The sequence below is a fragment of the Lepisma saccharinum genome, chromosome 1, assembly GCF_977018435.1.
Source record: "Lepisma saccharinum chromosome 1, izLepSacc3.1, whole genome shotgun sequence".
Classification (NCBI taxonomy): domain Eukaryota; kingdom Metazoa; phylum Arthropoda; class Insecta; order Zygentoma; family Lepismatidae; genus Lepisma; species Lepisma saccharinum.
In genome coordinates, this window is record NC_139229.1 from 222,394,276 (window position 1) to 222,421,579 (window position 27,304).

Here is a 27,304-nt window from a genome sequence, read left to right on the forward strand (position 1 = left end):
TAGTGACACACACTTCCAGACTGTAAAATAGCATTCATTGCACATGAGGGTCCAAACAGCAAACGACATGTTCATATGGCGTATTCGCGTGCTACTTGTTACTTCGGTCGGAAAGCTCCTTAAAGGAAGGGTGCTCAGACCGAAGCGAGGCGCTACAGGGGGGTTCCCAACTAAGTGACAAGCGACATGGTGCCTTCAGTCTATTGGCAAGCGTTCACTGCTAATTGTGCGAACAACAGATAGGCGACACGAGAAACCGCACATTACAACAACAGATCTAGGCGACACGATAAGTCACACATGTCGCTTTGTCGTTTGTGCGTCGCTCAAAACTGGGCCATTTCCTCAATAGCTTGCAACATGTTGCCGTGGTTTGTTGTTCGCGCATGCGCGATGCAATGAGAGTCTTGCTTTAGGGAGATTGTGCACCAAAGCGACAAGGGGCACGCGACACTTATCGCTTGAGGATTTCACCAACCGAACGCTGGCCTGTGCTTCCCGTCATGCCGCTACGATGTGAAATGTTTCCAAGCAACATGTGTCCTATCGGTGTGAAAGTTGCCTTGGACCGAAGGACCCGTGTCGCTTTGGTGTGAAATCTTCGTGTCGTTTGTCGCTTTGGTGTAAAATCTCCTTGAGGAAACGGTGCAGTCAGAGCTTGTGTCCCTACGCTTCGAAAGGCTGCATTGATTACGGACTGCTCGCTTCCAAGCGACACTTGTGGTTTGTCGCCTCGGTATGAAATATCTCTCAGGATACTATTTATATTATAATAACATAGAAAAATAAAACTCTAGTACACAATCCAACACCTGACGTCCGGAATCACTTTGCGATGTTTCTTCTTGTGTTACACATGCTATTTATTTATTAATTTTATTTTACTTTCTTTCCAAATTAATGTCATTTGGTGACTGCAAATCACTCCACAAATATAACTGTTTCCATCAATTCACGTACCGCCTTTCAAGACAAACAAATCTACATAATATAATCCAAAAACTAACAAAGCCGCATTACTTTCATAAGAAAATTAGCACCGACATTGATCGCACTGCCATCCGTGTTTCTCATCCGTCTGGGGAACCAGTTTCTTGGGTCGTTATCCACACTACGTTATTCAAGGAGCTGTAACAGTAGTATAACACAGCATAGAACGAACAAAGTACTGCACAGGCTATTGCCCAGAATACAGAGTAAACAATATTGCCAGGTGCCAACTCTCATATCTAACAACGGTTATTTCAAGCCCCCCCAACATGATGACTCTCTTAACGTCTCCATATACTTGTGGCTAAGTCGGGAATCACTGAACCCAGTTCGATATTTTGAATATACGCTGTATGTATTCAATATCAATATGCAATAATTGGAACTTTAGTGGTTTTATAGGATTTACGGCTTTTGAGTGACGTCAAACCCATGTCACATCATTTCGAATTTTTTAGTCATTAAAAACAAAAGCAGCAGTGCTGTTACATCACGTAAATGGGTTGAAGTTTAGGTATCCAAACTGTTGCATAGTGTGATTGCTATCTTCTCATCAAGTTCATAACATGTCAACACTAGGCGGTTTCTTTGCTTGCAAGTTCTTAACTCATCCCATCATGAAGGCTGAAAGGTTCTGAGCTTAAGTAACTCACTCGCTCTCTTAGCATGTCTAAACCCGAAGGTTTATGGCTACAGCAACACAAACCTTCTATGTGCCCCTATCCTGGGCAAGATTAATCCAATATTTTCCATCTTCACCGATTTCCATCTCAACGTTATCCCTCCATCTTCGTCTTGGCCTTCCTACAGTTCTCTTGCCATCATGTTTCCCAACAAGAAACATGTTAACTATTTTTTCATCTCCCTCTACCACATGACCTGTCCATCTAAGTCTTCTTGATTTAATTATACTAATAATATCTGGACATGAATACATATAATTCAGTTGTAAATTATGTAACCTTCTCCACTCACCTGTCTCCTCATCCCTCTTAGGTTCAAATATTTTTCTAAGGATCTTATTTTCAAATACTCTTAATTTATGTTCAGCTATTAATGTAATGGACCAAATTTCACATCCATATAATACTACAGGCAAAATTACTGTCTTGTTTATTCTAACTTTTAGTTTCTTAGATATTATAAGAAAGGATAAAAGTTTATGAAGAGACAAGTGTATTGAGCTTAAGGCCATCCGGAAATGTGTAGTGATTGGTAAATATCCCAATCGTTTTTACTACTTTTTGACATGGGTTAGAATGAGATATTTTGATCCAATTTGGTCAGTATGAGGATGTTAGAATAATATAATTTCTGTATCATGAAAGAACCTCCAGCACTTATAGCCATAGGGTTGTTATCTTTGTTGTAAGTGCCCTCGTTGCCAACTCAGCTCTTCTGATTTCTGATGGAGGAATACAGAGCAACAGTTGTCCTTGGATACATAAATGGCTGGTGTATTTGCTTGTGATAACTAGACGGAAATCATAAAATACTCCGGAAATAAACAGTGCACTGGACGTTCCAAGTGTTGAATGGATAATCTTGCCTCCACTACATAAAGTGAATGTGAAGGATACGATTTTGAGACCTGATCAAAGAAGGAAAACAACCGTATGAAACATTCATATCAACAGGGACGTCGTTAGGAGGGGGCACGCGGGGGCACTGGCCCCGGCAAACATCCACGTGGCCACGGGAAACTGTTCTGTATTTGCTGGAAATTTTACTTTGATGACAAATATTGCAAAATAATTATTTAGTAAATTTTGGTTGCAGTTTGAAACACTTCTTCAATTTTCAGTAGCACAAACCCATTAATAGTTGCCAAAATTGTAAAAGGACTAGTGTTATGTGCCCAAGTTCAGTGTCGTGCTTTGTAAAATTCCAAACACTATTAAAAAATCATGATACATTTTATTTTTTATTGACAAATATATTTTTCAGTCACTGCAAAAGAAATCATTAAACATTTCAAATTGTTTTTGCCTTTATCAAGTAAAATATCTTGCCATGATCCCCAATGGCATAATGGTAACATTGTCCCCCTTGTAATCAAATAAAATTTTGGTGTTTTAACAGTGAAAGATTAGATCAAAAGCAGTATATAAAATGACATTTTGGCTTTAAAATTCTCACACTAATTCTATATATGTATATATGTATGTATGTGTGTGTATGTGTGTATATATAATCTTGTGTAGTAGTAGTTGTGCATTTGTGTTTTATCTTGTGTAGTGGTTGTTATGTGTTTGTGTGTCTTGTGCAGTAGTTGTGCTGTGTAGTGTTTTTGGGTTTGTCTTGTGTAGTAGTTGTAGTGCCTAGTGTGTTTGTGTTTATTTTGTGTAGTAGTTATGCTGTATAATGTGTTTCTGTTTGTCTTGTGTAGTATCGGTGGTGTGTATGTATGTGTCTTGTGTTGTAGTTGTGCTGTCTAATTTGTTTATGTTTGTCTTGTGTAGTAGTTGTGGTGTGTTTGTGTTTATATTTTGTTGTAGTTGTGATGTGTTTGTGTGTGTCTTGTGTAGTAGTTGTGCTGTCTAATGTGTTTGTGTTCGTCTTGTGTAGTAGTTCCTCCATTCATATCGGGGGTTAGGCGTAGAGCTGACAACTCTGCACTGTAAAAACACATGTCAAGAAACAACAATATAAGGCCATGGATGTTCCCAAGGTAAAATATTCCGGAGGTAAAATAGTCCCCCGTTCGGATCTCCGGGTGGGGACTACTTTGGGAGGTCCCTGGACTAAGGATAAGATCTACGTTAGGAATAAGGATATTAAATTAGGCACCTGGAATGTTCTGAGCCTTTGCCGGCCTGGGGCATTTCAGTGTACAGTTAATGAGATAGTTAAGTATAAATTAGATGTAGTAGCTGTCCAGGAAGTTAGATGGCCAGGAGAAGGGAATTGTAAAACTAAAAATTATACTTTTTCTATGGTGGTACTGAAAATCATAATTTTGGAACAGGCTTTTTCATAAATAATAGAATTATATCGGCTCTTAAAACAGTAGAATTTATTAATGATAGGATATCATATGCAGTTTTACAGGGTAGGTGGTGTAAAATTATTTTAATAAACATACATGCACCAACGGAAGATAAAGATGATAATACTAAAGATGATTTTTATGCAGAGTTAGAACAGGTCTTTGATAAATTTTCTCAGTATGATATGAAAATTCTGTTAGGTGACTGTAATGCACAAATTGGCAAAGAAGAGACATTTAAACCCACGATTGGTAAAGAAAGTCTTCATGAATTAAGTAATGATAATGGTATAAGATTGATTACTTTTGCAACCTCAAAGAATTTAATTGTGAAAAGTACCACTTTTAAACATAAAGATATCCATAAATATACCTGGTCTTCTCCAGATGGTAAAACTCACAATCAGATAGATCATATTCTCATTGATAAGAGAAGGCATACTAGTATAATTGACGTTCGTACACATAGAGGTGCTGACTGTGCTAGTGACCATTATTTAGTAATTGCTAAATTAAGAGAAAGACTCTCAGTGATAAATCATAAGCAACAAAATCTAAAAGTTCTAAAATTTGATACAGGAAAGTTTACTGATGAAAGAATTAAGAAAGATTACCAAATTAAACTGTCAAATAGATTTGATGTTTTGCAGGATTTAAATGATGATGAAAATATAAATGAAACAGACGTAAATAAGAATTGGGAGCACATACGTAATGCAATAGAATCAGCAGGTAAAGAAAGTATAGGATACCATAAACCGAGAAAAAGTAAGCCATGGTTTGATAATGAATGTCATAATCTAATAGAAATAAGAAATCAGGCTAGACTGAGGTGGTTAAATAACTCTGATGATACAAATCTAAACAATTATAATAGAATAAAGCGAGAAGTTAACCGCACGTTTAGAAGTAAAAAAAGAGATTACTTGAAAACCAAAATTAACGAAATTGAAACAAACAGCAAAAATAAAAATATCAGAGATTTATATAAAGGTGTAAATGAATTTAGAAAGGGGTGGCAACCTAAAGTAAACTTGATAAAAGATAAAGACGGTGATTTTCTAGCTGACCCAAGTGATATTCTAAATAGATGGAAGAACTACTTTAATGACCTTTTAAATGTCCATGTAGGAGATAAATCAGAAGTGAATGAAGTACACACAGCAGAACCTTTAGTTCCAGAACCCAACTTGACTGAAGTTAAAGATGCTATTAAAAGGCTAAAGAATAACAAAGCACCTGGCATTGATTTAATACCAGCTGAGTTAATTAAATATGGTGGAAATTCATTAATGTATCAAATTCATAAATTAATCTGTTTAATATGGAATAAAGAAGAAATCCCTCAACAGTGGAAAGAATCCATAATTGTTCCTGTGTTTAAAAAAGGTGATAAAATGAACTGCAATAATTACCGTGGAATTTCTCTACTCTCAACAACATATAAAATATTATCTAACATTCTTTTAACAAGACTAACCCCATATGCTAATGAAATTATAGGTGATTATCAATGTGGATTTAAACGCAACAGATCAACTACAGATCAAATTTTTCACATCAGACAGACACTTGAAAAAAAGTGGGAATATAATCAAAATGTCCATCAGCTATTCATTGATTTCAAAAAAGCATATGATTCAGTCAAAAGAGATAAACTATATAATATATTAGTTGAGTTTGGAATACCTAAGAAGCTTGTTAGTATGATAAAAGTATGCACCAGTGAAACAGAAAGTAAAATTCGTGTGGGTATTAATATGTCTGACAAATTTACAATTCATGATGGGTTAAAACAAGGAGATGCATTATCTCCATTGCTCTTTAATTTTGCCTTAGAATATGCTGTTAGGAAGGTAAAAGAAACTAAAGAAGGTAAAAAAAAGGTAAAGTGTTCCCCTGTGCATAGCACCACGCCATGAAGGCGTATAGGGGGTGTGGGGGTAACGCCCCACACTTTCTTGATCCGGTCGTGACTGGGGGTGATGTGATCAGCATCACGCCCCTGACCGCCTTTACCCCCCAGGGTTTCCCCCAGGTACCCATGTTATTCGACGCTGGGTGGGCGCCGGGGCCGCTTTCACCGTTAGAAAAGTTCCCGGATTTGAACCGGCCGGGGATCGAACCCGGGACCTTGAGCATGGTAGTCAGACGCGTTACCGACTGAGCCACCGCGGCCACTAAAGAAGAACTAAAATTAAATGGTGTGACTCAGTTGTTAGCATATGCAGATGATGTAGACTTACTGGGGGATGATGTGAATACAATTAAGAATAATGCTAAAATATTTTTCAAAACTGCTAAAGAGATAGGTTTGGAAGTTAACAAAGAGAAAACTAAATATATGCTTACAGGCCGAAACCAAGTGTTAGGTAATAATCAAAATCTAATTATTGATAACAACTCGTTTGAACCAGTTTCCAAATTCAAATACTTAGGAGTAATATTAACAAATGAAAATTATATTAAAGAGGAAATAAAAAGTAGGCTTAATTCAGGAAATGCATGTTACTTCTCTCTTCATAAACTTTTGTTTTCTCGTTTAATATCTAAGAAACTGAAAGTTAAAATATACAAAACAGTAATTTTGCCTGTAGTATTATATGCATGTGAAACTTGGTCCCTTACATTAAAAGAGGAACATAAATTGAGAGTATTTGAAAATAAGATCCTTAGGAAAATATTTGGACCTAAAAGGGATGAGGAGACAGGTGAGTGGAGAAGGTTACATAATTTAGAACTACATAATTTGTATTCATGTCCAGATATTATGAGAATAATTAAATCAAGAAGACTTAGGTGGGCAGGCCATGTGGCACGAATGGGAGAGGAACGAGGAGTTTACAGGATTCTTGTTGGGAAACCTGATGGTAAGAGACCAGTAGGAAGGCCAAGACGAAGATGGAGGGACAACGTTGAGATGGACCTAAGGGAAATCGGTAGGGATGGGAAAGAGTATATAGAACTTGCTCAAAATAGGGAAACATGGAAGGCCTGTGTTGCTGCAGCCATGAACCTTCGGGTTTAAGAAGGCTAGAGAGTTAGAGTTAGTTAGTTAGCAAACCCAAGCAAGGCACTTTCCTATTTCCCTGTTTCTTGCTAGTTGAACACAAACAGATGTATTGGGAGGGGATGCAGTTAATGGTTTTGTGGTCCGCCCCGGTCAGGGAAGTCTGAGACCTATTGAAAATGCATTTTTCCTCCCTGCTGCATACCAGATCCAGGATCACTCCAAAACCCGCACTTTCTCTTCATCTGGCCCTGTACTGGCACCATGGGCGCCGAAAAGACGACAAAAACAGGAAGATTTAGGTACGGGTGGCTAGAACTTTCTGGGTTAATTATTTTATGGTTCAGAAAACATATCCCCATGCGTTTCAAATTCCAAGAACAGAATTCTATTGCTTGTCCCTTTTTCGGCGCGGGATAGAATGACATTGCGGTTCTTCTCACATGCACTCAACCCTCCTGCTAATGACCTGCCCTGCAAGGAGGGAAAGGCCTCTTTCTGAAAATTCGGAGAAACATCGAAGCGGTCGGTTCATCTGTTGATTTGGTGGACAGTTGATATCTGTCAGTTTGAAGTAGGATTTGTTGTCCAAGCGGTGGTAAACTTCTGTAAACGCGAGATGATAGCATCACGAAGTGTTTGTGATCTCGCTTTCCTACATCTCAAGTAAAATGTCGAATGAGAATCTGCCAGATTGTCTTCCTCTGGAAACAATGGATGAGGATCGACTGATCGACCAAATATCCAACATATGGCATTCTAAAAGAGAGTCTGAGTACCACACAATATCCTGGGTTCGACTCCCAGGGTGGTTGATCTCATGTATAATGAAGAATAAACCACGTTTTAATTAAGGAAGGAAACTAGGTATAAAAACCTAGTTGCTCTATAAGTATTATGTTACAAAATTTGTATATCTTTCTGACTTTCTGTGATTTTTCTTCATTTAGCCTCCACCTGCAAATGCGGAAGCTGCTGCTGCTTAGGTGGCTAGGTTGGCTAGACATACAAAAATAATTCATCCCTAGTCATGCAGCGAATAATACTTATAATATAATCATGAGTTATGGAGAAGCAAATAACTTATCAAGCATTTTCTCTTTCTATTTGTTGTGCAGTGGTTAACAAGGTGCATTACGATGGGTTCGAATCCAGGACTGGGCGTGTGTGTTCTTTATGATGGTCCTCTCATCAATTTCACATCACTCATTTTCATCTTCGTCTTCACGATTAGCCAACAAAGTGTCAGAAAAGCGAAGTAAAATAAACCAAATCAATCATTTATATATTTCTATATTACGCCGCTTTTCTACCTCTTGGGTTAAATGCGACGATGAGGATGAATGATGAGCCGAAGGAATGGCGATGGGACAGACATGATACAACCATACCTGTCCAATGTCCGAACCTTGGACCTCTAGTTACGTAGCGTGTTATACTCAGTGGAATTCTTAGGAAGAAAAACTGTAAAAGTAGGGTGAAAAGAAGCAAAGTTGTACGATGCATAAAAAGCCATGTTTAGTTCTTCTAAAACCTTCCAATTATCGAGTTCGTGTTTTAAGTCCACTGTATGCACTGTATGTAGTGGGATCCAAAACAACTTTGTGCCTCCACCGGGTATCGAACCCGGGACCCCTTGATTATAAGGCGGCGACGCTACAACTGCGTCATCGAGGAGGCCGAAAAAAACTTGCAATTAGTCAGTAAAATTAATATTGAGGGAGAAGGCCTGCGAAGAGTTCTTTCATTCGGTTGCGAGTGGTCATCACATCGAGTCCCATAGTTTCGAGAGCAGAATTTGCTTCCATGTCGCTTTCAAGTACTTCCCAAATTGTCCTCACGATGTTGGAACAGCACAGAAATTTTGGAACAAATGCAAGCAGGCACATACGCAAGGAACTGGTTCGGAGGCTGCAGTCCTTTCCCGAAATCCTACAAATATCTGATTTTAATAAAGTGTAGTAGTAATTAAATTTACTTCATTAACAGGATTAAACATCTTGTATATGGTAAGTTGCAATATACCAAAAAATTCATCTTCAGCGCATTTACTCCTCCCCCAAACCTTTTCGTCTTTTGATGGCGGCTGCCGATAAGGGATAAGCCCGTTCCAAAATCAAATTCTGGCTACCGGCCTGACCACCAGGGATCGAACCTTGAACCTTTCGATTGATTGATTAATTGAACTGGTGCTTTAAGTCCACTTTATGCACAGTAAGGCTAATCGGGAGTGGACCTACAGTTTAAAGTGAGATCCGAACAACTATGTGTCTCCATCGGGAATCGAACCCGGGCAGGTTCTTGAACCTGCCGAACCAAAGAGGAGAGCGTAATCATTTGAGCGTGTGGGAACTTTCTTTTATCCAGTGCCATCATATATTCAGTTTTCCACACAAAAATAAGATTAATTTGAAGAAATTAGACGTGTGCATATAATTTCTTACCGTCATCATTTCCCAAGTGAACAATCAGATGCCATATAAGACTCGGGCCCATCCTTTAGAATAGTGCTTAACGCGGTTGCCTTGAACTAAGAGATGCCGGATTCGATTCCGGTATGAACTGTATACTTGAGATGCCTAGCTTGAACTCATTACGCACACATTTCATATTTGCACTGTTGCCAATACTTGTAAACCTGGTTCCAGCACTTTATATCTAAAACCACGGAAAAGGGTTTATCTACTTCTCAATTTTCTTCCAGCAAATTTACAAATCGAAAGACTAATAACATTGTTCTTGGTGTATCAGCCATTAAGCTAATGAGTTCATTCTGCATTTAGTTTCCAGAATAATGGCTGTGTATTTCGCGAGAGTATATCCGTAGACTGTTGGGGGCTACAGAAGAAAATGATGTTCCTTTCCAATTTATTGATTGATTGAGTTGGTGTTGTAAGTCCACTTTATACACAGTAAGGCTAATCGGGACTGGTTCTACAGTGTCAAGTGCGATCCGAGCCTCTATGAGCATCCACCGGGTATCGAACCAGGAACCCCTGATTACAAGGCGACGATGCTACCATGCGCCACGCCACCGAGGAGGCCCTTGCTCCTTTTCATTCCAAGACTATATATATATATATACATACATACACACACACACATACATATATAATGCATGTATACAGTATAGGCCTATATGGTGTATAAATAGTTTGATACAAAAAAATCTTACGTTTGGGCCCCTCCAAACTGATCAACCTAGCTACGTCCCTGCATATCAAAATATATTCTAAATATTTTTGACTATTTTCGTATTATAAATTACTATGAATATGTGTTTTTCTTTCAATCATATTTTTAGAAATCAAATTGGGTTGTATATAAATTGTATTTCTCTTAAAAATGTTATTTCAGGTAAATTTAGTATTTTATTAAAGATAGTATTTTAAGGATTAAGTTCGTCTAAAGTCTTCAAACAAACAGTTCGTAACCTTACCAAATATAAAATACTATTTTTTAATTCGAGAATTATTAAGACCTCTAACTCGCAGCTATTCACAAAGTATTATAGTGAGTTTTTCTACAAAACTACATTTTTATTTTTCAATAATAGATTTATTTATATATTTTGAAAGTTTACACTATTTGGAGCATTTCTGAAAAATCGGGAAGTTGAGAGGTGCCAGCGGTACCGAGATATATAAAATCAAAAATATCCAATATGGCGGACTCTTTTCAAGATGGCAACCATCAGAAAGCAGATGGCGATTCGCTACTCGACTGAACATGTCTTAAATGGTATGACAATTAATTCTACCAAGTCTCTTGCTTTTGTCGAAAAGTCAATGATTCCGGACTTAACCGCCGGACTGTGATAAAGACACTTTTTTTTGGCGCTGTCCTCCATTTGGGGACACATTTTATGGCGCATCCTTCAATAAAAAATATTAGAACTTACATTGTTTTAAAGCTTATAAATTAGGCTACAACTTTTATTGGAAAAAAATTTCTTGTCATTTAATTTGCTAAAGGTTAGAAGGCAAGAACTTTAGAATGTACTAGAAAAAAATCATTTCTTAAAGATTACTTTTTAAATGACTGCAAAACCACCAACATTATCAAAAAATTAAATAGAACCTTTTCTGTAGCCCATCTAATGAGGATTAAGCCTAAGAAAAGACTACCTGTCTACGATTATTGGTTACGGGGATATATGTCAATTACTGGGAGTCTGCGAAATTGATGTATAGGGGGGCGCTGGGGGGGAATCACCGCGAGGAGGGGCAGGGACTTTTAGGATTTTACACCACTAATAGTGTTCTAACAACTGACCAAAATTCAGCTTTTACGGAACTATTCCCGACATGAACTCTTTATTGACTGGTCTAAGGAGAGGAGAGCTGGAGATCATCGAGAAGAGGGTGGCAAGGAGAAAGAGGGAGGTTCCAGACTCTACATACACTGGCAGGGTAAGTTCCATCTTCCCTTCTGTCTTAAGTCACTCGAAAAAAGCACCGGACAGATGTCATTCAATCTTCCCCGTCTTACCAATATTGATTCCATTTCCCCCTTCGAACGAAATCCATTGCATGGGAGACCTATTGAGACTTTGCTGGAGGGAGGCTTGCTCTGTCGAAAGAAACAGACAAGGTTCCCTGTCCGCTACCCCCCCCCCCCCCCTTGACAGTTAAACTCTGACCATAACAGACCTTTCTTTTCAGCCCCACGTTTATAACTCCGAGAGGGTCTCTGTGACAAGACAACACTTTTTTCAGAGTGTCTGAAAGAAGCAAAACACACATTGACGAACATCGCAATACAACTTACATGAAATAGAGCCAAGGACTATTTAGGAGAAGCGGGGTGGGGTGTCCAGGGAGTCCGAATCTTCCACGAGAGACTTACGAAGTACTAAAATCAAATAATGTAAATATGCTTGTTTTGTTTAGCATCTGTCGTATAATCGAGAGAGGAGTATTTCCGTCAAACTTATTGTAAGGGAAGGATTACATTGGGGTCATACAACTTTGGATGACTGTATCAAAGAAGATTTATGCACACCACTACCTAAGTAATATGCTTAAATATTAAATTAAGAGCTTTTCTTTTCGTCAAATGGATCTAACATCCTTTTTCGTTATTCAATAAATATTCAATTCCTTATCTGTTTCACAATAACCTTGCCAGGGCAGTTGTTTTTATACAAATTGAAGCGATCTTAACTATTCATGAGCTAGATAATGAATACGTGCTGTTATATTCCTATTCTTATGCCGTCTTTTCCCATTCATGTGATAACAATATTAATTAATATTTTAATATTATTAATTTAATATTACCGTTATTTTAACTTGTTTTTATTATTAGAAGAAGGTACCAACATGATAGGTGTGCGCAGACCCTCTGATAAGGGGGGGGGGGCAAAAGCCTTGAAAATTAAGTCAGATCGGGAAAGAAAAAACTCATTTTATCTCACTGTTTTAGTTTTTTGCATTGATGTGATACATACATACATACATACATACATACATACATACATACATACATACATACATATATACATATACACGTTTTTACGTAAATTAGTCTTTGAACGACAGAGATGGAAAATAAAGCGCCAGCAGAGAACAATGGTGCCACTGAAGTTGAAATTCATCTAATAAAGTGATTTTAGGTGCGTCGGGACACACACGACCGTGTTTTGTCCCCATCAATGTAATAAAAACAGTTAGATGGAATGAGGGTTTTATTTCGTCAGCTAAACTTTTATCAAGGTCCTTGCTCCCCATAATCGGAGGATCTGAGCACGCCTAAAATTCCTTATACAGAAATAGTGTAACATTACATAGTGTTATTTGTCGTATATCTAGAAAGTTGATTGATTGATTGATTTGCTTCATTTTACTTCGCTTTTTGTGCCACTTTTGGCCAATTTGCGAAGATGGGGATGAGTGATGAATTGATGATATGATGAAATTGATGACTGGACACTCACAGACATCCGCGCCCAAGCCGGAATTCGAACCCAGGAGCCCTGGCGTCGTAGCGCGATGTGCTAACCACTCCCCCCACAGTGGCCGGACCCAGAAAGTTGATAGTGAATGCAATTTTTATGGTGTGTTTTGTATGGTCATTATCAATAGTAAGTCTGTCATATTATTCCACTAAATAATGTCTTTGGAAAAAAAACATAATTAATGTATTTTATTTTACATAAGACCTATGCCTAAAAGTACTTTTGTATATGATGACACAGAACTATCTTATGTTGCGATTTATCCTTGGGTCTGACTGTAATATATATATATGTAATCGGTGAAAAAATAACGCAGTAAAGTATTAAGTAAATATATTTTATCCCCCTACTTACAAATCATGAAAGGAGTCAAATTTGAAATTAAATTGAACAGACGTTCAAAATGTTTAAAAATAGCACTATTTCCATAACAGATCATCAAGTATTTTTTACCATTGACCCCCAGAAATATCTCAAACGGACAATGAACGTTTATTGAACTTATTTATGATCGACAGCTAAAAAGTCATTCATTTGCGTGACTGGTTGATAATCCACCACCAGATAGAATTTACACAATATTTACCTAAAAAGTTTGGGTACAGTCACCTTCCCCTAAAAGAAAACCCTTGGTAATATACTATCGTGTTCTCACAAAAGAAAAGTTATAATTTGCACAATTTTTCTATCGCGGGCAAACCTTTTGTAAAGGTGTACTTCATTCTGTGCAATCAGCCCTTCCCATTTGTGAACAATATACTGGCGAAATCCACCGTCCTTCACTGTTGTCATTGCACTACAAATCCATCGTGATTTAGTATTAAGATATCGCGTAGTGAAGAACTGTTTACAAGCATCGCCCAAACCATTGATTCTCCCCCAAAACATTTCCCTGCCTTCTTTTTTCTTTTCCTGGCTCTCAGCATGAGGTTTTCTTGCCACTTGTGAAAGGAAAAAGGGACGGCCGAGGAGTGAGGAGGGGGGTTCAATAGGAGCGCCAGCGGTACAGAGGGGGAAACGGCTAGCGCGACCAGCTTAGAAAAGTCGAAGTTAAAATTTACATACATTGCTCTGTACGTCGAAAAGCTACAGACATTCCAAAGAAAATTCTGTAAGATCAGTTTCATTTCTTTGCTGTAGAAGAACAGTTGAAGCTTTCTTGTGCTTTAAAATGTTGATTTAAGTTATTACAGTAGAGCGTCGATTATCCGAACGTCGGTCAACCGAACGACCGCTTAACCGAACTGTGTACTCGCTCGCACCTGTTACTCTCCCACCCTACCGTCCATCATCCCCCTCACTCCCAAACCAAGTTTCCCACAGTAGTCGCCGCACTGAGCCACCGCTGGCGGAACATAGCTTCTAATGGGGCCTTCATAAGGCGCTGCTGACCGGCCAAGCCGCCAGTCGCTGTGTTTCAACAATCAGCACACTTCTGTCGGTGTATGTATTGTTCATGCAAAATGCGTATGTAATATGTACATATTTTTGTTTAATAAACTGTACCACATACTATATATTCCTACTAAAGTTGCCTTTGTACGTTACTTTGTAATACTTAAAGAGATGCCTGTTTTTATGAATAAATTTACTGTACAGTACTACTTCTTTTTGGCAAATAAACATGTACAGTTCGATTATCCGAACAAACCAGTTTTCCGAACACCCATGTCCCCCAATTACTTCGGATAATCGACGCTCTACTGTACATACAATTGGCGAGCAAGTTAATTTTACGAAATTGTTATAAGGAAAACTACGTAATAAATAATGTATTTAAAAAAAGGCTTCGCGACATAACAAAATTCGTATTTGATCTTTAACTCAGTAAAATTTAAATGCCACACACTTGACTGTTCGAGCACAGAACGTCGACGCAAGAACCTATTTTTTAGGTATCGTCACCAGCGGTGATACAGGCTCTTAAGCTGCGCTGCCATTCTCAAACACGATGATATTAGGCGTACAAACATATTTAATTTTAATCTAGTCAGGTCCGTACCTCAATCGCAGTCCTTGGGGGGACATAGATGATCGAGTGCCAAGCCATTAGGGCTATGGCACGTGGTGGAGATGTGAGATATCAAGGAAAATGTAGCCTATAAACATGTTTACTCTTGAAATGAACAAAGCTCCCTACAATGACATTACATGTTTGCACTCGTTTTAGAACTATTTCTTGTCTATTTAATGTACTTGCTTTTTATAGAAAGATAGAGTAAGCTACTCTAATATTGCAGGGTGCTTTGGTTCATCCTGGTGATGTCCTTCATCGCAATGGCTCTGCTGGTGTCCAGATATTTATTGATCAGAGCCTCCTCTCAGTGCACAGAGTACGAGATGGAAGTGACGGAGTTCACTCCAGGTATTCACTTCTCCATGGCCTTCTGTTCAGTGCAAGAGGACTGGAGTCAAGAGTAAGTACCAGCTGTGAAGCTTTTGCCATTGTTTACCTTCCGAGTGAAATTATCAGTTCTACTATTCAACCGTTGAATTTAAGAGTCTGCCATTTAATTTACAAAAACAGAACAACCATTTTTTGGTGAGCGCATGCGCATTTGTGTCGTATCACGTCTGCATACTGGCTAGAATGAGAAGTAAACGTGGCGTTGGTAACCGCTTTAAACTTGTACTTTAAACACAAATACGCACACATAAATGTTATATACACAGGCGTACGCACGGGGGGGATTACGCCCCCTAATCACGGACGTTCACAGATTTTTTCCACGAAGGAACAAGCAAGCAGTGGCGTGCATTCTGGATAGGCTAGGTAAGCTCCGCCCACCCAGGTAAAATTACGATAAATGTATGCGAAATTGTAACAAACGCGAGTGATGGGATTTCCATCCTTGTCGCTCCGTGTTCTCAACGTTTCGCAAGTCTAGGAAGCGCAGCCTGCATCGGACCCAGGGCCCCACAGTGAGTATACGTTTATTGAATTCGGCACCTACTGGACCTGCAGTGAGCGTACGAACATGCATTGGTCACATCGCGCATGCGTTGTGACTCACTGTGCTTCGCCATTGAATGCATTGTAGATAACGGTAGGCGCAGCATACAGGGTTGCCACTTTGATGCTTTTTACACCAGATCTGGTGTTTTGACACCTCGAGCTGGTTCCAACTTTTTGAAATTGCGCGAAGACGAATTTCTGGTGTAATTTTATTATTTTTTCCCCAGATTTTCTGATGCAAAGAATTGCATGCGAATGTTCAAATTGTAATTAGTTTTAAATCATTTATTGTTCATGACAGCTTCGTCGGGGAAATACCCATGCCAGAAAATGATCTCGAGATCCCCACGAGACCGCGTCAGAAGTCTTGAAGTCGTATCCCGCTCCCCGCCAGGGATGCTACTTTGGAGCTTTTTACACCAGATCTGGTGATTTGAGACATAAGACTGCTGCCAATTTTTTAATATTTGCCCAAAGGCGCAATTATGGTGCTTTTAATTTATTTTTTTAGATTTCATGGTGTAAATTCTGGTGCGAAGGATCTCATAGTTATATTCAATTTGTAATAGCTTCACTGGTGAATTAAAAATCTAAAAATCTAGATTAATGCAATGTAATTCATTTGTAACTACGTATTTCAAATACACTGGAACGGATATGATTTACCATATCATAATGACAGCGAGTTAATATTACTTTCATAGAATTAGGCCGCCAGTTTGTTTCCAAGCTATCCCCCCCGTTTTTCTTAACCGTAGCTATGGCTTTCATCACAATTCCACTTTACCACAAAAAGTTGTGACCTACTAAAGAAGATGTCTTCTTTGTCAGATGATGATGCTTTATAAACGAAAATATACTATTTTATAATATAATTTACCTTTTTATGATGTAGCTCTTATTTCTGGTGGTTTTTTTTTTTTTTTTTGGCTTTTCTGGTGATTTTTAAACTGTAATCTAGGGCGTTTCTATGCTAGCATTTCGTAACTCTGAGTATACTGGCCGTACTGTGACGGGATACCACGCTTTTCTTGTGCGTGTGTGTTTTGTTCTCTCTGTGTATTTGCAGTCAAAGGTATTGCAATGGAGTCTATTAGTGGTGACGTCATAAGCACACGACGAGCTGGAACTGAGTCTACACAACGAAAAAACGTGTTATCTTCCTATTCAAATTAATGCTATTGTTTTTCGGAAGGAGTAGCTATATATCACACATACATTACAGATAATAAGGTAAGGAATAACTGGAGTAAGAAAATCATGCATTTTCATAACACTTCTGTTTCGACCACAGCTGAAGCCGACGCGAAGCTCACCCTATCCCAAGTCGGCCACGCTGCCGCTATGGATGATGGGAAACCAGCACCTGCCAGCAGCCTCACGCGATTGAACCGACGGCGCCCATTGGCTGAGATTTCTTTTGGAGCATTGGCTTTACTCGATTTCCTACTCCATTTATTCTTTACATTTTCATCTGTAAGGATGTATATAGACGTATTCTCCGAAATCTCATCTTTACATTGATGTACAGTCACGGACACTTCTGGGTTGTAACGACCCTATTGAAGAAGCACTGAAGCAAGCCATCCATGTCTGACAACCAAGCGCCTTGTGACTAGACAACTCAACCAGCATTGCAATTCCGCAGCTTGTATACCAATCATGGGTATATATCTCTGTAAATTGAGTAGTGATGCCAAAGAGAAATATGAGATGAAGAATGTCGATCGTAATGTCTCGTGTTCTCGACATGGAATAATACTCGGTCCACGTTACGTTCCATTATTTAATGTTGTTTGGGAACGAACCTGAATGACTGGGTTTATATTTTCACTCCTTGCATTACAGTAAATTCCATATTTTACAATTATATTAATGCTTTGAACGAAAATAATACCCAGAAAAACATCGAACACACGTGCACACCACTCTTCTCACACACATGCACGTGAAAACAAACACACAAAGCTAAGTTTTAACTTCCAAGTGAATGTCCAAATAACAGTAAATGGAGAAGCACGATGTGCGAAACATGGGATTTTCCACAGAAAGAATGCGTCTATTTTTTACATACGTGGTTTCTATTAATAGGCAATGAAACAATTATGAGAGAAATTAAGATGCATTTTTTTCTTTAGGTGTTGAGGAAGGAAACAGACTGACTGGAAAACAAAAAACATGGTGTTATCGATAGAGTGTTGGTTAGCGTACAGAGCTTTCAGCAGTGAGATCTAGGTTCGATCCCCACCAAGGACAATTTTTTTTATTCTTTTCTATTAGTGAAGAAGTATGTAATATTGTTTTCTAGGCATTTTGACAAAATCAAATTTTGATCAAATTTGTTCGTTTAATCTGTATTTTCTTTCTTCTAATAAGTTCTCTATCACAAGTGGATAAAGAGATTCTCTATCTAGGCGATAGATATATTCTCAATGGTTCCGTATCTTTGAGATCGTTCGCTGCGGGAACGTGGTTGCCGGTGGCAACCCACCATCGTGAGGAAATTGGGAAGCTCCGAGTGAGTGAGCGTAACCCGGTCAAGAAGACCTACAACAACGGCTGGGGGTTCGTCGGGCTGATCACCCGTCACTCCAATACTGGTCTAAGACCTCCACGCTATAACAGGTGACGGAGGAACAGTGTGGGAGGGAGACCAGCAGTCGGTAGGTAAGCCAAGGCCCTACAAAGGGCTGTAGCGCTGTGGGTTTAGTTTAGTTTAGGTTCCGTAGCTACGATTCTCCAGTCCCTTCCACCCACTTGTCTTATTTATTTACTTTATTCATATCAACTCACGAAATACCATGAATCTAACGAAAACACACAGATATAGTTAGAACAAGAAACACACCTCGCGTCGAAGGTTCCAGACTCGAGTTCTGGCTTTTTTGCGAGGGTGATTATTCCTGTGTGTCTGTTTATCATCTTTGTCTAAAAAATATTCCTCATTATTGCCGTCAAGTCCAGATATTATTAGAATGATTAAATCAAGAAGACTTAGGTGGGCAGGCCATGTGGCACGAATGGGAGAGGAAAGAGGAGTTTACAGGATTCTTGTTGGGAAACATGATGGTAAGAGACCTGTAGGAAGGCCAAGACGAAGATGGAGGGACAACGTTGAGATGGACCTAAGGGAAATCGGTAGGGATGGAAAAGAGTATATAGATCTTGCTCAAGATAGGGAAACATGGAAGGCCTGTGTTTCTGCAGCCATGAACCTTCGGGTTTAAGAAGGCTAGAGAGTTAGTTAGTTAGTTAGTCATTATTGCCGTGATTAACCTAGGGAGAGACCAAAGCGACTGAAATAACAAAAGTACAGAAAATGCAAGACACATCTGCCTAGGCATGTTATACCTTGGGAATTAGCAATCTGAAAATTAACTTGCGTTTCAGTCGACTACTTGCGAAAGAGTTTCGTGTTGTCTCGTTTGGAGTGTTGGTTATCGTGTGGGACTAGTATGCGCGCAACCCGAGTTCGAGCCCAGCGGAAGGGAGTTTTTTTTCTTTTGTCTAATTTCATTCAATCTTATTTATAAAACTGAGGTTTCTGCAAAACCTTTTGAAGTGCATGCCACTTCGTATGTTGGTAATCTGAAAGCAGCAAAGATGAAAATTTGATGTTCCGAAGCGACGATGTATTTGTGTATGTGTTGAAAAAACGCAGTTATTTATTAGCGAAAAGCATGCAGCCACGTGATCATTGAGAACGCTTCCTAGTTGTCAGTGCTAATATGGCAGTAGCTACAGTCTGTCAACACACACCAACTTTCACGTTCCCCGTAAAATGATTACCTTTCCACGTTTCAAAATCATGAGTGCTGTCTAAAGCAATACTTTGATACTTGCGGTTGCATGTTCGAATCTAAAGTAATACGAATTTTTTTTACCCAGCAAATGACATTGAAACCATTAATAACTGTTTGCAATGTGATATTGATATCATATATGGAAAGAATAAAAATGGAGAATTTCGCTTAAAACACCTTATAAATATATTAAATTATGTGGATACCTGACCTGAAACGTACGATGCACGATCAGAGAGCCTGAATGTTGCATTGAAAACTGCAGAGAACAATGACTGACTAATGAACAGTGAAAGGTTTTTCCATGCTCCAATGGGATTTTATTTATAACTATAAATAAACAAGGGAGAAGGACACAGGTTGGTATGATGAACTAAATTGTAAATTAAAAGTTTTAATTGAAGAAACAAGACACGTTCACGGTTAAAAATAGGGCATTCAATTTCAGACACATTACACTAACTTAGGGTTACCAGATCGCTGTAAGGGAAATGTAGGACATGCTGACCCAAAATGTAGGACACAAAACATTCCCAATAAATAATACATATTTCTATAGAACACGTTAGAAAGTAGTTGAAAAATGACACTTTTCAGTTTCAAAAAAATGAATTCTTAATTAATTTTTAAATGTAAAATTTCAAAACTTGTAATCATACTAATCAATGCACCTCTTACTACATGATTTAAGTGGTCCTTCTCAGAGGACACAATTCTTATCAAAATTTCAGGTTTAGTCAAATTATATTAATTATTTATGTTAGAGTGGACAGTCAAACTCCTTGAAATTATAGGGACCAGTACCAAATATTTTACAGACATTATGAAAAAATAATTTCTCTCGTGAGTCTGTTGTGCTGATTGTAATGAAAGTACTCTCTCAACATTTGAATTATGACCTGTTATGGCAAACAAATATTCAGCATTTACCGTAATTTAAAATGGTTCCAGAAGTTTCATCTTGGGTAGTTTTTAGTTCAATAACAGCGTGTCTACAAAAATAACAAATCCAGAAATCTTGACTTTTTCTGGACTTTTCTAGATCTTTTTCCAGCTTTTCTTAACGTTTATTTATTCGATCCCTACTTAGATAAAGTTGGACATTAGTAATTAAGAAAATAAATATTTACTTAACGAAAACCCCCTACCAAAGGGCCAGTTAAGATGAAAACTGAAGCTGAATTTAATAAGAGAATTAGATCTGCTTTCTCGTATTAATGCATCCTGAACTGTGTTTGGCAGACAAGCGAGGCTTTGGCGTCTGGACTCGCAGCCAGTATAATCTTATGTGGGGCTTGTGTCGGTTGTCCCTATATGTTTGTGACTGTCCCTTCATCCATCTTATCTTACCACCATTCATCCTCATCTTCGCGATTAGCCAAAGGGACAGAAAAAAGTGAAGTAAAATATACTAAATCAACCAATCAGTCATTATGATAGCAAACATTCTTGACCACAAGAATAATTTATTGCCTTTTAATTGACTTATTGTTGATTTCTTTACTTTTTCTTGACTTCCACGACTTTCTTAACTGGAAGACACCCTAAATATATACCCCTGCTTTACAATCAAATTATATTGAATATTGAATAACAACACCTTGTTCCATCAGTATAAACCCTAAGGCAAAAAATTCTGCTCAGGCATTGAACAGCGACGTTATCAGAATGTGGTCCCAAAACTTTGTTCATTAATTGCTTCCGTTTTCCCGTTTGTTTAATAGCAGGACAGACGTTTTATTTTTTGGCAATGACTGAATCGATATATATTTTGCTATTGAGTTTGGAAGCACAGTCCATAGACTTGTAACTTGTAAGATTTTTTTCTGTTACATATTTTCCTAATTAATATTATGTGATGCTCAAAATGTAGGACATTAATAATATTTTTCAAATTCCTCCCGGACGCCGGACATAAGGGTAAAATGTAGGACATGCCCGGGAAAAACGTCTGGTAACCCTACACTAACTGAAAGAGTATTTTCAAAAGTAATAGTATCACCCGTTTTTCACCTTTTTCTCAGTTTCACACATGTCAATTTCCTCTATATTCTCTATATTCTCATTGGGACAAACACACACATCCATGCCCGAACCGAGTATTGGTAAGTTTGATACGCAAATTTTGGGTCTTCTTTGTTGAAATAATACGTTGAAACCAACAGTAGTATGTTTTAGAGTGTGTTTAGAATCTCTTGTGTACTGCATGGAGATACTGAAGTCATTTTTAGTTTCCAGCACTGGTTAACCTTTTTGTGTATAAAGTAGTCTTAAGAACAAACCCAGTTAATCCAGAACGTATGTACACAGTTCATTTTCTGATACTTTTTGGCTAACTGCGAAGATGAGGCCGAGTGATGATACGATGAAGGGACACTCACAAAGAACATCCTTGCCCAGACCGGGATTCGAACCCACGACCCCTGGCATCGTAGCGCGCTGTGATAACAGCTCCACCATGGAGGCCGGCGGAGGTAATAATTTTTTCGTCTCTGTATACTGAGTCACCCTTCTGGTTGCTCGATAGTAGCTTGTGGAGGAAGCTTTATGTATAATTTCTCAATGCTTCTGAAGGTATTCACTAATTTCTCCCTTCCCCAATGGAAATATATGCCGGGTGATTCAAAAGTCTCTCGACATTTTCCTTATATCGCTATTGAATGGTTTTCAGGATAGGATAAAGACACTGTTGTTTTCCAGCAAGATGATGCACCACCCTATTTCTCCAGGATCGTTCGGGACTACCTAGCTGGCAGCTTCCCCATAGGTGGCTCACCAAGACTTTGGCCGGCCCTCCCTCAGACCTGACTCCCCTAGGCTTTTTGTCTGGAGTTTCATTAAGTCAAGGATTTACCAAGTAAAGATCAACAATAAAGAGCAACTGACCCAGCGAATAGCTGCAGCAACAGAGGAGATCACTCCAGCTACTTTGGAGTGTGTGTCCGGTCTACGCAAGAGATGTGGATGCCATGCCTACTTTTCAGCACTACTGTCAATTTTGTCACTGAAATGCTTTTTTGGTTAAAATGTCAAGTGACTTTTAAATCACCCTATACGTGTGTGTGTGTGTGTGTGCACTGGGAAAATTTATCAAAAGCGATACAAATTTCAGTTTATCCTCATTACTAAGAGTATGATTACATTAGATTCCGATATCGCCCAATTCTTTGCACTGCTGTACACAGTGGCGCCCAAGGGAAGTTGGTGGCCTGGCTGGCTCTATGGGTGTGCTAGCCTGGTGAAAATTCTCAGAAATGTGGCTGTAAAAAGTGTAGAAAGCATTCTTGAGGAAAAGCGGACAAACAACATTTTCTGAATGTAATTGATGTGCTGATTACGAATATTTTGTTTGCCACTTTCGATTTTGATGTTATCTGCTTCAAATCGCTAAAAAAACAAAATGGCGGCCATACGAAATGAGCTCCAAATAACTTTTGAAGGAGCAGAAACAAAATAGTGATCTTGGTGTCAAACATTATGTTTTTGGGTATGCTGAATCCAAACATTATGTTTTCTAATCTGAAATTTTAAGCTATGTGCTCCAAATCGCTAAAAAACAAAATGGCGGCCATACGAAATGAGGTCCTAATAACTTTTGAAGGAGCAGAAACAAAATAGTGATCTTGGTGTCAAACATTATGTTTTTGGGCATGCTGAATCCAAATATTATGTTTTCTAATCTGAAATTTTAAGCTATGTGCTTGAAATCGCTAAAAGACAAAATGGCGGCAATACTAAATGAGTTCCTAATAACTTTTGAGGGAGAAGAAAGAAAATAGTGATCTTTGTGTCAAACATTATGTTTTTGGGTATGCTGAATCCAAATATTATGTTTTCTAATCTGACATTTTTGAAAATTGTTGTAGTTCTTTCCTCTTGGTTTGAGTTGCTGTTTTAAGTCCACTTTATGCACAGTAAAGCTAATCGGGACTATACCTACAGTTTAAAGTGGGATCCGAACCACTTGTGCCTCCACCGGGTATCGAACCCGGGACCCCTAGATTACAAGGCAATAACGCTACCACTGCTCCATGAGGGAGGCCCTTTTTTCCTCTTTTTTAAACAAAAGAACCACAAAAATGACTAAACCTATAATATTTTATTTTTATTTTTTTACTTGATTTCAGAATGATAGAAACATAGAACCATGGATCCACTTATAAATTTGAAAAGACCTGCGCCTGTGATCCATCATCTTAAGATGTTTCTTGTCAGTTCCTCCAGAACATTGCCACAAACAAAGGATTTAGCTACTTCAGATATTCAAGATAATCTCCTCAAAGCTGAAACACTGGGCCAGGTAAAGCTAGACACCTTCGTGAAGGAAAGGATGATGGCCCCTGGTAAAAGTCACACACAAGTCAAGTTAAGTGATCCTCTACATAAGTCAAATGCAAAGACCTTTAAGTCCCTCTATGAAGTTAAATTGGTAGAAAGTGGCAAGGAAACCATTTTGAACACTGACAGGAATATTCTCCAGCGCCTCGTAACTGCCTATGAGGCAGGTCGTAATGTAGATCTAAATCGCATTTTGTGTCATGAACTAATGCCAATTCCAATCTCCCGTGCCAACAGAAACGGAAGTCTGAGAACAGGAAACGAAGCCATTCTAGCTGGTGTGATGGCCAAGGATGTAATTTGTCCACCTGATATATCAATTGCGTCTGCATCATGCCTTATAATACATGGTCAAGCATTAGTTGTTGCACTTGGAAAGCCTGCAGGAGTTCTTAAACTTTGGTCAACTGGCAGATGTATTTCTTAACCTTGTTGTTTCTATGGGAAGAAGCTTTAAGAGGATTGATGTCACCTTTGATCGGTATAACGCAACTTCAATCAAGGCTGGAACAAGGGATAGGCGCTTGAAACATGCTCATTTAGTAAGGAGAGTAATTGAAAATGGATCCGTGCCAATCCCCAACAAATTCAGTGACTTTCTTGCTAACTCTGAGAATAAAAAAGGTTTGGCCTGTTTTCTCTCTAATCAGTTGATCAACAATGCTCCTGAAGACAAAATATTTGTGGTTTCCGGTGGATTTCACAAGAAGGATGACGTACGGACAAACAATCGTGATTTGTCTATTGAAGGATTGCAGGCAAACCACGAAGAGGCGGACACGCGCATTGTACTTCACTGTCTTCATTCTGGTGCTGATAACATTGTTGTCTCAGCACGTGATGGAGATGTATTAGTGCAATTGGTAGTGTTATTTCGCAAGATTAGATGTACGAAATTGTGGTTGCGAGCAGGAACATAAAAGAAAAGAAAATACATTCCAGTACATGAAGTCAGGCAGACGCTTTCATTTACGGATCCTTGTCTTCGAAACTCTCATCCCATTCCACGCCATAATGGGATGCAACACAGTATCCTACATTGCTCCGATCAGTAAGAAGACAGCATGGAATATATTTAACACTAATAATAATGATCTACTTGGTGTTGACGAATTGAAACAAGAAACAGCACATAAGGCAGAGAAGTTCATATGCAAGTTGTATGGTGTACCGGATGCAAGCAGCTGTGATGAAGCCAGAGTAAAGCTGTTCAGCAAAGGAAAAACACAACAAGCACTGCCCCCACTACCGATGCTCTACGGTTACATGTACAACGGGCCCACTATCAAGCCATGGTGTGGAGGCAGTCGGTCATACCAAAACCTGTGTTACCACCACCTACTATCTTGGGATGGAAAATGGTTGATGGACAGCTCGTTCCAAAACTTCAATCGCTGCCACCATTTCCGCAACCATGCTACGACATTGTCACCTGTGGAGGTTTGGGTGGTTGTATATCCGCTACATGTTCCTTCAGGAAAAGCCAGCTTGTATGTACTGCAGCTTGCAAATGTGCAGATACTGGCACTAAGGAGTGCATGAATATCCGTGACTAGAAAAATGTTATACTATTTTTGTAGGCAAAATAAGGTTGAATAAGGATAACGTGCGGATTTATCAAACACTGGTACTGTTAATATTTCAATATGGTCTTATGCTTTGAATAATATTATTATTTTGCATCTTTACTTTAGCAATGTTCTATACTTTTTTTCTGTATTAAAAACCTACTGTTCCACTGTTTTATTCCTAGTTCAAAAGTATGGATACGATACATTGCATGCATGCACGTAGCCGCCATTTTGTTTTTTAGCGATTTGGACCAAACAGTTTAAAATTTCAGATTAGAAAACATAGTATTTGGATTCAGGATACCCAAAAACATAATGTTTGACACCAAGATCACTATTTTGTTTCTGCTCCTTCAAAAGTTATTAGGACCTCATTTCGTATGGCCGCCATTTTGTTTTTTAGCGATTTGGAGCACATAGCTTAAAATTTCAGATTAGAAAACATAATGTTTGGATTCAGCATACCCAAAAACATAATGTTTGACACCAAGATCACTATTTTGTTTCTGCTCCTTCAAAAGTTATTTGGAGCTCATTTCGTATGGCCGCCATTTTGTTTTTTTAGCGATTTGAAGCAGATAACATCAAAATCGAAAGTGGCAAACAAAATATTCGTAATCAGCACATCAATTACATTCAGAAAATGTTGTTTGTCCGCTTTTCCTCAAGAATGCTTTCTACACTTTTTACAGCCACATTTCTGAGAATTTTTACCAGGCTAGCACACCCATAGAGCCAGCCAGGCCACCAACTTCCCTTGGGCGCCACTGTGTACAGCAGTGCAAAGAATTGGGCGATATCGGAATCTAATGTAATCATACTCTTAGTAATGAGGATAAACTGAAATTTGTATCGCTTTTGATAAATTTTCCCAGTGCACACACACACACACACACGTATAGGGTGATTTAAAAGTCACTTGACATTTTAACCAAAAAAGCATTTCAGTGACAAAATTGACAGTAGTGCTGAAAAGTAGGCATGGCATCCACATCTCTTGCGTAGACCGGACACACACTCCAAAGTAGCTGGAGTGATCTCCTCTGTTGCTGCAGCTATTCGCTGGGTCAGTTGCTCTTTATTGTTGATCTTTACTTGGTAAATCCTTGACTTAATGAAACTCCAGACAAAAAGCCTAGGGGAGTCAGGTCTGAGGGAGGGCCGGCCAAAGTCTTGGTGAGCCACCTATGGGGAAGCTGCCAGCTAGGTAGTCCCGAACGATCCTGGAGAAATAGGGTGGTGCATCATCTTGCTGGAAAACAACAGTGTCTTTATCCTATCCTGAAAACCATTCAATAGCGATATAAGGAAAATGTCGAGAGACTTTTGAATCACCCGGCATATATTTCCATTGGGGAAGGGAGAAATTAGTGAATACCTTCAGAAGCATTGAGCTGTGTACATAAGTTCTGGGTTAACTGGGTTTGTTCTTAAGACTACTTTATACACAAAAAGGTTAACCAGTGCTGGTTCTACAGTTGCAAACAACCACCATGTGCCTCTACAGGCTATCAATCAGGGGATCCCTCGATTACAAGGTGACGCCATAGGGTAGGTCCGTGTACAGATATAAATCAAGTAAAATATGCATTAACAATGAAGGATTACATTCTGATAAATGTTATTGTAATTTGTAGTAAGTAAATTCGATTCAGAAGAATAAAAAACTGATTAATACAACATACAAA

General features: G+C 38.7%; 1 protein-coding gene across 1 annotated transcript in view; it reads left to right on the top strand.

Annotated features, from left to right (window-relative positions):
- LOC145989033 (uncharacterized) overlaps positions 1–16,275 on the top strand; it is a 67,178-nt gene extending 50,903 nt beyond the window's left edge. The window contains exons 4-5 of the mRNA XM_083124334.1: positions 15,189–15,365; positions 16,206–16,275. Of these exons, the coding sequence (XP_082980460.1) occupies positions 15,189–15,365; positions 16,206–16,275 (247 nt within the window). The remainder of the gene's footprint in view (positions 1–15,188; positions 15,366–16,205) is intronic.
- The last annotated feature ends 11,029 nt before the right edge of the window (positions 16,276–27,304 follow it).